The 11,649-nt window shown below is 44.1% G+C and overlaps 1 protein-coding gene across 1 annotated transcript in view; it reads left to right on the top strand.

Moving 5' to 3' along the window:
- Positions 1–9,004, top strand: part of Hgd (homogentisate 1,2-dioxygenase) — a 50,247-nt gene extending 41,243 nt beyond the window's left edge. The window contains exons 12-14 of the mRNA XM_051149892.1: positions 602–728; positions 5,226–5,407; positions 8,662–9,004. Coding sequence (XP_051005849.1) covers positions 602–728; positions 5,226–5,407; positions 8,662–8,811 — 459 coding nt within the window. The 3' untranslated portion in view covers positions 8,812–9,004. The remainder of the gene's footprint in view (positions 1–601; positions 729–5,225; positions 5,408–8,661) is intronic.
- The last annotated feature ends 2,645 nt before the right edge of the window (positions 9,005–11,649 follow it).

Raw genomic sequence — 11,649 nt, forward strand, 5'->3', positions numbered from 1 at the left:
TGGTTCTGTTCTGTTCTGTTTTGTTTTGTTTTCATCTAGGAGTCTAAAGCTCTTGAAGAAGCATAATCCTCTCCCTCACCATATCCCCTCCTTACTCCTGTTACAGCCCACCAGGTAAAGGCAGCACTCAAACGCTGAGAGTCCATCAACAGTCAGACCTTGTTAACTGGCTCTCAGATATTTCTTGCCTGTGGACACCTCTGATGCTCCGCCTGCCAAGAAGCAGACCTACCTCTACATGAGGATATGGATACTGTTCACTTTGTTTCCCAGCATTCTCTGAGCATCACCAAGCTCCCTGCCATTCAGCCTGGGAGAACAAGGAAGCACTCTGGCTCTCAGAGCTCTAGGGTAATAGGGTGCCCTGATGTAGACTCGGCAGGCTTCTTATCCGGTGTGACTGTATTTCTCTTCCATCACAGCAAGAGGACAGTCACATGAGTGACTGCACCTCAACCAGAGCCCAAATATCTCAGCCTGACCTGGCTCACTTAATCAGAAACTGTCACTTGAAAACACCGTCCTGTGCAGGTGACACGCTGTCACTGTTCAGTCACATCCCATGCCATCTTACACCCAGCCTCTCCTTGTGTATTCACAGGACCCTTCCATTTTCACAGTGCTGACTGCCAAGTCTATGCGACCTGGAGTGGCCATTGCTGACTTTGTCATCTTCCCACCTCGCTGGGGAGTCGCAGATAAAACCTTCAGACCACCTTATTACCACAGTAAGACTCTCTTTTACCGGGACACACCTGAAAATGAGAACCAGCCAAGCAGTGAGGCACTGGGGACAATGGCCAGGTTGTTCTTGGACCCCCTGCCCTGCCTTGAGTGTAGAGTGCTGCTTCTTTGGCTGTAGTGGGCTTTAGGAGTGTGCAGGGGACACACTGCCTAACCCTGGCTCCTGTTTCTCTGGGCTAAAGACAGGAGTGGTAGAGTGTAAAGGGGGAAAGCACATTTCAGATCTTTTTTAACGGTGGGAGTTGTGGTGATTTTAATTTGGAGAAATGACTTAAATCTGGTTCAAGAACAAGTAAAATGTTCCTTCTTTAATAATTTTGGCAAAACAAAGCAGATAACAATCTAAACTGGGAAATAGACTATTTTGGATGATGGAGGTTGGCTTTTGTTTTTGTTTTGTTTTGTTTTGTTTTTGTTGTTATGTCTTTTTGAGACAGGGTTTCTCTGTGTAGCTTTGGCTGTCTTAGACTCACTCTGTAGTCCAAGCTGGCCTCGAACTCACAGAGATCAGTCTGATGGAGGTATTATTAATTAAATGTATTCTTTGACAATATCACACACACACACACACACACACTTATACACACACACACCCATACACATACACCATACACACACACCGTACACACACACCGTACACACATACACACCGTACACACACACACCGTACACACACACACACACACACACACACACCATTCTGATTGCTCTCGCTCTACCCTTCCTCATCTTCACCCACGCTCTTGACATTCCCCCTCATCTCTATTGATCTCTTTCCCACATTCCATTCTTTTTGTTTAGTTTGTATTCACCTGAGTTTGACCAAGAGCTTCTCTATGGCCTTGTAATAGAAATTATTCACTGGAGCCTGGAAGGTGCATCAGTTGGTACATAACTGAAGCCAATGGCTGCCCATCACAAAGTTGGCTCCCTTTCTTTGTATCCCCTATAAGTGACCTATAGTTCAACAGTAAGGGAAAGTTCCCATTGGCCCCTCCCCCACTCATGACTGACCATTGAGAGAGCCTGTCTTGTGCAGCCCCTGGTCAAGAAGATTTCTATGAATTTATAATTACATTAGCTATAAATATTGGGTAATGTTTGCCGCCCTTCTATTTTCCAGCTTTTATGTTATTTTATTGTGCCTTTCCACAGCATTCCCAGGGATGAGCTGTCATTTGTCACATATTCTCAGCATCTTGGGCAGCCATAAGACTGGTTCACTAGTGTCCACTGCAAATAGAAGCTTCTTTGAGTGAGATTGAGAGTAGCTTCTAAGAAATGAGTATGGATATTTAGAAGGAAATTTGACATTATGTTTATGTAGCTAAATATCAGTAGTAATTTGCCTTGTAGGGCCTATGACCTCCCAAGGCTTGGGTTTTGACCAGATTAAGCTTAACATCCCTTCTGTGGCATGGTCCTCAAATCTAGAGAGCAGTTGGTTAGCTCATGATAGTTATGCCACTACTGCATATGTAAGCACATCTTGCTGACAGGCTGATGTTGTAGAGTTGGTAGAATTGATGGGAATCATTGATAGGTGAGACCATTCGATAACTTTTCTCCCCCAGCCACTAGCACAGCGCAGAAGGTGGTTCAAACAAATCCAGTTTTATTTTATTTGTATTAGTATGACTAACAACTGATGCTTGTTTGTTAGTTTCTAAGGCCCCATTATATGTTGTTTAAAAGCATTAACATATCTGGTTCTTAAAACAGCAGCAAGAGCTAGCTAATATCAATTATCTCCTTTTCTGTTTTCCTGAAGATGAGACTGACACAGGGGAATAAGCAATTCTCAAGGTCTCACAGTTAGTTAAGTGGCAGGGTCAGGATTTAATTGCAGATTGTCTGATGCCAAAGCAGACACATGTGACCACTAATTGATGTGGCTAGCGCCATGGCCTGTACATAATACACATCTAGAAATATCTATTCAGTCAGTGAATACATTACCAAGAATGACTAAAGTACATTGTAGCTGTATTTAATGAGGTTGACATTTTTAGTTGTGCAAATTAAACAAGGTCAAGATGCAATTCCGCTTCCAGGAAAAATTTTATATTTTTTCAACGTGGAATTCTGGAAGGATGCTAACGTGCATTTTCAGCTGGAACACATTAGAAAACAAATTATTTTCCATGGTTGACTACAGAACCTTCTGATTATAGAAGATTCCTCTCTGTAACGGTTCCCAGGTACTAGAGCTTAATGGTGCACAGCTGCACTGAATGGGCAATTTGAACATCTGTGAGGCAGGGGGATGTAGAGCCTAGAGCCGCCAGGATGAAAGAAGGCCGCTTCACAGTCAGGTGACAGCCAGCCTGCCCTTTGAGGTCACCATCAAGAGCTCCCTTTCTCTTTAAAGTTTATTTTCAAGCTTCCCTCTCCCAGAGTTTAATTCATTGGCTTTAAAGTAGAAACTCAAGAGTCTGCACTTTGAACTAGGAAGCCAGAGGTTTCTGACCCAGAAGGTCTCCAGACTCTATGGCTTGTCTCCCCTCCTAGGTAGGAGGACAACAGCCACACAGCTGTGCTCCCGGCCCCCAGCCCACTCCTTACTCTCTGTTTCTACTGCAGACTGCCTGAAACTGTGGCCCTTTTGAATTGCCTCCCAAGATTTTTTTTAAATGCCTTGTCCCCAAATGATGGTGCCCTGAGTTGATTTGCAAAACAGCACAGAACCCCAAGTTAGAAATTAGTTTTATTGGGGATATTTAAAAAAATATTGCTTCAGCAATACTCAAAAATCTTTCGTTACTTTGATGTGACTTTAAGGGGACTTGGGGGATTATTTCTGTAGAAATGTTGCCTCTAGTCATTTTAATGCACCTTAGTCAACAAGATCCAGGTTTAATCAGAAAGGCAAGGCAGGCCTTCCCACTGTCCTTTGATATGTGGGAAGTGATGTGTAATATCCACACCAGACTCATTGCTAACTAAATTCACATTCAGATCAAAAACAAATCCTGTCTTACTCTCTTCTTAAAGTCAAGCTGTGAAGGTGACCCTGGCGACACGTAGTGCAGGAAAAATTCTGACTGTAGATTGAAGCTATGTGCAGAATTCTTCTTAAAATACAGACTCTTAGGGTTGCCGGTTGATTTTTTTCTTTCACCTGTGTCATAAGACATATGCGGGCTGTGATTGGGGCCTCATTCTCTCTTCCGGGTTATGGCTTGTTCACTTTGGAGGGTCTGGAGCAGTGTGCTGTGTTGGGGACAGTGAGGGGTGACCCTTGAGTTGATTGCAGAAGTATTAGGGTACCTACTTATATTCCACATGGAAGGAAGAAGGGCCTGGCACAGGCCTATCAACGTTTGACTTTGCAAGGGCTGCAATTGCATCGCTACCTGCTCTGCACGCTCCATCTTCCCACAGGACAGATGATATGCAGCCTAAGCAGGTGGTTTCCTCTGAATACCACAGCAGTTATGATAGTGTCTAATTAGATATTTTGAATATGGGTGGATAGATGTATGGATGGGAAAATGAGGCGTGGAAAACAGACAGAAGAATGGATAGACACAGTAGGAAAGGAACTTGATTTACCCAGGTATCCGATTTCTTTAATTCTTGCTCTTAAGGTATTTCTATGTTGATAAAGAGCTTTATTTCAGCAGAAACAAAAATACCGAAAGAACTGAAGCATGGTGGGCTTTGTCAAACTCGGTGTGACTCTTGAAGGCTGTGTAAAAACGTTCATTTACTATGTATTAAAAAAATATCAACCACTGAGAGGTGCACACTAACATGGTCGGTTGCTCTGTGAAACACTTCACTGAAGGCATGCAAGCAATCCCAGGGGTTAACCCATAAGGAGCAGGTAGAAAGGTCTTTTGTGTGAAGTAAAAATAAGGACCGTTTCCAATGCTCAGATGCAGGCTTCCAGGAGACCAGAAGAGGACGATTCTATCGTGTTCAGGTTCAGTTTTCTGTTATGATAGAGAATATCTATGGACTGTGTTTTATAGTCTCGTGGAGCATCACTCAATAATGGACTGTAAGTCTGGAGTTTGTCCTGTATCATTATCATTACCTACACACACACACACACACACACACACACACACACACACACACACACTTCACTTTCTAGACTGGGAACTGGAACATGGTGGAACCAGGTGCTGTTGTGGAACTATCTGATAAATCTGGAATATGAGAGCGGAAAGCCTGTAGGCTCAATTTTCTTAACAATAATACTTTATTATGAACTCACTAACAGAGCATACCTCACTTACAACCCGACTAACCCAAACAATAGGAAAAGGAGATTAAAGAACAGAATAATGAAACCTTAAGGATATCAGTTCTGAGGAACGATTCTCCTGGGGTAGTCAGCAGGACCTCAGCAAACCCGCTATTCAACCAAGGTTGCTGCTGGAACCCGGAACAGCAGCCCTGCTGGGAAGGTCTTGATGTTGTTACAGATCTTGCCTTGGGTAATAGAAATAATACTGATTCAACCTTCCCAGGGAACTGCATGAGTGAATTCATGGGACTCATCAAAGGTCATTATGAGGCAAAGCAAGGTGGGTTCCTGCCAGGGGGAGGCAGCCTGCACAGCGCCATGACCCCTCACGGCCCCGATGCGGACTGCTTTGAGAAGGCCAGCAAGGCCAAACTGGCACCTGAGAGGATTGCTGATGGCACCATGGTAAGCAAGTGAATGCTTCAGGGGCTTGCCTCTGGGCTCCACAGACTTCTGTACAGAAAAGAGGCTATTGTTTTATCTCTCCAGTATCACAGAGGTAGAGGTAGGAGAATTTTGTGTCTGCATGTGTGTTATAAACATCCATCCTTATGCATATCTTGCACTTCTGCGCTGACAGTGTAGGAAGAGTTTGAACTGGGAGACGGACCAGTTCAAATCCTAACTCAGTCCCTACGTAGCCTCTCTATGCTTTATTTTCCCATCTGTAGAATGGGTACACTATCCAACCCAGAGGGCACCTATGAGTTATAACACCGTAGGGAGCATTCAATGACTTCAAATGCAAGGAAATGTTATTGATAAACTTTGGAGGGTCTTGCTGTATCTAAATGCAGCCCACTGTGTGTTCTGTCTCTGTGTATCCTGTGTGGGACGTAATCCTGAGGACAACAGCATCACAGGAGGGGGGGGGATGTCACCTTCAGCCAGTTTCTAAAACCAAAGAGGGTCAAGCAGCCTTTGCCTCACCTTAGTAGGGGCTTGTGCGCAGCGGTTCTCAGCTGCTTTTCTCATTTTCTTTGTTCTCCTTTGGCATGGGATGAAGCGGATGGGATTCAGACCCTGTTTTGTATTCCTCCCATGTCAGGCTGCAAACGCTGAGGCAGAACGCAAGTGCAGTTGGCTGCGGTACTTGATTTGACCTTATTTTATTTTGCATCCTTGGAAAAAGACTCAGTGGACCACAAGGAATCATTTTATGATAAACCATAATGCAAACTTGCTTTCACATTTCAAAGCAAGTGCCCTTGCTGCTACGTAGTTTAAAATCCATAGCACAGACCTGCTTGGCTCGAAGCCCAGCTTGTGAACCCCCTAGCATTGGCTGTCCACCTGTCCTGTGGGGTTTTGCTCTTTTGGTCCCAAGTCCAAAGCCAGAGAAGCTTTTATGGAGGAAGGGGCACGGAGTCCTTTCTATTTCCTTAGCCTTGGCTGTGTCATCCATTTCAAGGATGTCCTGGGTGTATCTACAGGAACTTACATCTCTGTGAGACATAGTTTAGCAATCTCAGGCTATTGCCTCTGACAGCCCTTAAAAGTGCACACCATCTACCCTAGAATTGTCCCTCAATACCCCTGGAGTCCGCAAATGAGCTTTGAAAGCCGTGCTATCACAGAGCAGTGTTCACAATAGTGAGGCATAGGGCTGCTTGTATACGCAGTAAGAATTTGAGTAATGCTCAAGACCTGGATCAAGCTGTCCTGGCAAAGCGATTAGGATGAGAGGAAACTGGGTATCTGGAGGGCCAGAGTATCTGGGGACTCCATCCATAGGCACTTTCCTGAATGTATGCATACTTGCACACAGACATACACACACACATATATGTAAATAGAAACTTTACCCAGCCCTAACTTTGTGTCCCCATTATATAACTTAGACACAGATCCATCTGTCCTGTCCTTATTCCAGTGTGAAGTGGTTATTGTCACGTGACCCTTCGCAGCTCAGCCTGACAGCAAAGCTCTTAAGAAGCAGCCAGCAAAAGACAACAATAATGGCTGTAACATTTGCCCTCGTGTGTGAAGAGGGCTTTATACCTCAGATCTCATCCCAAGCCTTACCTCAAAGCCTGTCACAGAAGTCAGGGGAAGACACACATCTCCACTGACACAGACAAAAAAAAAAAAAAAAGAAAGAAAGAAATTAATGTATGTGAGACCCCAAACATTAATGCAGGTGTTCTGTGTGATGTCATGAGAGAATTATATAATTTTCCTTCAGCCTGTCTGCAGTGTTTTGAATTTCCTAACGAAAAAGAATTGTAAAGTTTGGGTTGTTGGCTATGAATTTATACAAGACACTATATATAGAAAAATCAACAACTGATAAGCAGCTGAGATGCTGAAATATACAGAATATTTTTTGGCTTCTTTCTTCTGTACCAGAAACATCCAGAACACAGTGAGATGTGTAGCATTGGGCTCTTTATGCACCATTTCCTTTTCCTTTTTCTGAGCTGAACTCCTGGTCAGGTTTCTAAAGAAGCAAGCCAAGACCTCACTTCAGCCATCACTCACCACCTTCGACAAGCTATTTCCCAGCTCTGAGCTTTGTTTCTTCCTTTGTAAAAAGAGAGGATGCCACACATGAAGAGCTCTAACAGGCTCGAGCGTGGCAGACACGGCACCCAGAGGTTTTGCCTTTTACCTTTCTCCTCCTAGCTAACTCCGTAGCTGTAATTAAATTCCTAGCTATATTCCTAAAGCTAGCCACCAAAGTCTGTCCCCTTATTTGGCCACTTCCTCCTCCTGAGGCTGACCACCAAGGTCTAGCTATCAAAATATTGAATCCCAGTAATCAAAAGCCCCCTTTTGGCTCACCTAATTAACATGCCCAGTTAAAATTAACCAACTCATCCCAACACAGGGTTTTCCTCCTTCCTTTTATAAATGGCCATTTGCCTACGGACCACATCTCCTGTATTCAGAGGCTTTGTCCCTCTGAGGCAATACCCCTTCCCCTCCCCTTCCCTTCCCCCTTGTTCCTTTCCACTTCTTCTTCTTCTTCTTATTTTTTTTTTTTTTAAGATTTATTTATTTATTTTATGTATATGAATGCTCTGTTTTTGTAGACACCAGAAGAGGGAATCTGATTCGATTACAGATGGTTGTGAGCCACCATGTGGTTGCTGGGAATTGAACTCAGGACCTCTGGAAGAGCAGCCAGTGCTCTTAACCACTGAGCCATCTCTCCAGCCCCACTTTCCACTTCTTTCCTATCTTCTGCTCCTGCCTTTGTCTCTTATCCCCTGCCCTTTGCCCCTCCTTTGTGCTGAGACCTTCTCCTTGGTGTGTCCTGTGCTGAGTCTGATCCTTTCACACACATGCGAAGACATCACCACAAGTGCTGGTCCCTAAGAAGATCATCCCAGGCTCCTCCCACACCTGCCCTTGGGATTAAGTACTATTGCCTCCATAAAGCTGTGGGCAACACTAGTCCTACCTGCCCAATTCCATCCCGTAGAATGAAACTCAAGCCCTAAGTAGATAGGCCTTGCATACGGCTTCATCCGCTTATACATGACAAGACTAGATTCATAACCCAGGGCTGGGGTTTTCTCTCTTCTTCTTGGCAGTTCGTACAAGCATAATAAGTCTGATGTTTTGTCTACCCATAGCTCCTCAATGCATCTAACAAATCATACTTTATTGTCACCTTACCTCTCCTTTTCTCATCTCCATCTTATTTCCTGCAGGCATTTATGTTTGAATCTTCCTTAAGTTTGGCGGTCACCAAGTGGGGCCTCAAGACCTGTACGTGTTTGGATGAGAACTACTACAAGTGCTGGGAGCCCCTCAAGAGCCACTTCACCCCCAATTCCAGGAACCCAACAGAACCTAAGTGAGACGGAAGCCTGCTGCTGTCATTGAAAATAGATTTACATGGTTTCCTTGGGGAGCCTCACACCCTCTGGTGGTATGGGGACGGCGATTAAAATGAGAGCTTGCTTTTCATAGTCCAGTAACTCATAGTTTATGGAAATGCATTCAGAAATGTCTATGGCTTTCTAATTACTCAATAAAGATGTGTTCTGTGGACGTTGTAAATGGTCATTTTGAGGTCTTGGTGTCCAGCACTGGTGGGCCAGATAAGCCCATGGCTGGGGGGGCATTTTGGGAGTGGAGCCTTTCTATGTGCTGGCCTGGTAGCTTTACTGTAAGAGCACAACTCCAAGTATCTGTGAGAGACTGAAACAAGAAGGGTCCATTAGAACTATGAGCTGAAGCAGAATCTATGGCTAAGCCTTAGGCTCAGTCCAGGCATGGGGAAATTGAGGAGGTCAGCAGAGTTCTGAACAACCAGCCATTAGACTAAACCACGTGGATATCTAGGAAACATAGCATCTAATTCTGGTAGTAGTTCACAGTGACATTATAGAGGAAGGAGGAGGAGGAGTGGGAGGGGGAGGGGGAAGAAGAAGGAGAAGAAGTACCACAGGGGAACAACTGTGTGGGGATGCCCAGACCTGAGTTGCTCTGATCTCTGTGGAAAAGTCCCTGTATCCCAGGAAACCCATCAGCCTCCTTGAGCTGGAACAGCTGTTCACCTTTCTATCCATCTATTTATCAATCCATTTAGTAATCCTGCGTGCAGTCCCTACTATCAACCCTAGAACAGGGTGCTATGAATGAATGGTTGAAATGGAAGAATAGACTCCTCCTTAGGGGACCCCCCCAGTCTTGGAGGAGCCAATAGAGATTGGTACCCAAGGAGAAAACCACACTAAAAACAAGGTATGATTGTATAAGGTCTAAGTCCCTCCCAGTATGGGGCTGTCCAAGACTTTGGAATTATGTTGACTATGTTCTCCTGGGGTGAAAAGATATGCAAGGCAGAACAGAAATATGGAAAGTGATTAGCTGTCCTGGCTTCTATTTTATAGGACTAGCATATCCTCAGTGGTTTGTTGCCATGGCAACAACTTAAATTTGCTGTTACCAAGTTATCTTCTGGTAATGTGTGGTGAGAGTCATATGTTAGGACCCAGGGACTAGACTGCCAGATGTAGTACAAGATGCACAGTTAGATTTGAATTTTTGATGAACTATGAATAATTTTAGTGGTAACTACATCTTATCCAACTCTTGGAGAGCCTTGTATTAAAAAATTATGCGTGATTCATCTTGTCTTCAAAGTTAACTAGGAAACCAATATTTCCCTTTGCTAAGTCTGGCAGCCTTATTGGAGATATCAAGGACAGAGACATAGATCCAGGCCTGTGCAAAGGTTGTATTCTAGTGAGAGGAACAGACGAAATAAAACACAAAACAATTTCAAGCAGTCATTACAAGCATGCCAGGCCAAAACCAAATAGGTTGAAATATAACAACAGATAAGACGACTGGGGAAGCCTTTCTTTAGGAAGTGAGGTCTTCGATGAAGAAGTGACACTTAGCCAGACCTAAAGAAGAGGAAAAAGGAAGCCATGAGGTAGAGATGGACTGGGGTGGGATGAAAAGGAGAAAGATGAAAACAAAACACTTTTTGGGCTCAAGGAACCTAGAGAAGAACTGTAGTGAGATGTCCACAGAAGGAAGAAGAGGAACACCACCCAAACCCTGAGATTGTCCTGCACCAAGGAGATAGCACCAGAGAGAGAAGAAGGTTTGTTTTTGAGTGGACATGTGGAGTGAGGAGTGGAGAGCAGGCCTGAGATGGCTGCTCAGTTGGTGGCAGTTGTATTTTGTGGTCTCAAATAAATAAACAAATGAATAAATGAGGTGCAGGTATCTCTGAAGAGAACACATTGGTATTCTTTCCCAATGTTCCTTATAGAATCTTTATTAAAAATTAATCATTGGTATCTAGCAAAGCTACATTCAGATATTAAAAAAAATAATAATAATAACCTCTGTGGCTGAAGCTTAAGTCCCATGGCCAATCAGCGTCCAGGCCGACCGGCTGCTCTCAACTACCATTCCCCATCACTCTTCCCGATGTCAAGTCAGAACACAGCAAAAGTACTGAGAAATGACCAAGTCTGGATATAGCACTCAGGCGACAACAAATGGCAGTTTGTGGGCAAAGATGTAGGCTCTCTTGGCCTGGACCTCTGAGCTCTGGCTCCCTGCAACTCTCGGACCAGTTAAGCTCCATACAAATCAATTTCTCCCTAGTTTATCCCCGCCCCTCCTCCCCCTTCACTCTCCGATTTTTATGGTATTTCCATCCCAAGCTAAGACCACCACTAAAGTACTTTATTCACAAGACCCAGCCTTTCCTCCATGACGTCATCCTAACCCTACTCTGCACATAGCACCCCAGTTCTGGCCCGTTTCTGTCACTCTATCATCAGTCGGGTGTCAAACCTTTCCGAAGGCTGCATGTGTGGCCTGGGTGCCCATGCACTCAGCACCTGTGACTCTCCCTTCACAGCAGCGACTTCCCCTGAGACCAGATCTCACCCAGGACAGACTGTTCACACTAACTAAAAAAATTTAGTTTCCTTCTGTGTCTCTCAGATGATTTAGGAAACTTTGTGTCACTTCCTTAATTCTCCAAGATGCTCCTAAAAAAAAAAAAAAAAAAAAAAAAAAACAAAAAAAAAACAAAGCCATCTTTTTCCTTTAATGAAAAGCTTCAAAGAACAAAAAGCACCCTGATTAGGTTTCTTCTGGTGACAGGAAGATTTCCTGCCAGACCTCCTTGGCATCTCTGTATAGTTTACCATTTAGAAGAGAGT

This window comes from Acomys russatus, chromosome 8 (assembly GCF_903995435.1).
Source record: "Acomys russatus chromosome 8, mAcoRus1.1, whole genome shotgun sequence".
In the NCBI taxonomy this organism is placed as follows: domain Eukaryota; kingdom Metazoa; phylum Chordata; class Mammalia; order Rodentia; family Muridae; genus Acomys; species Acomys russatus.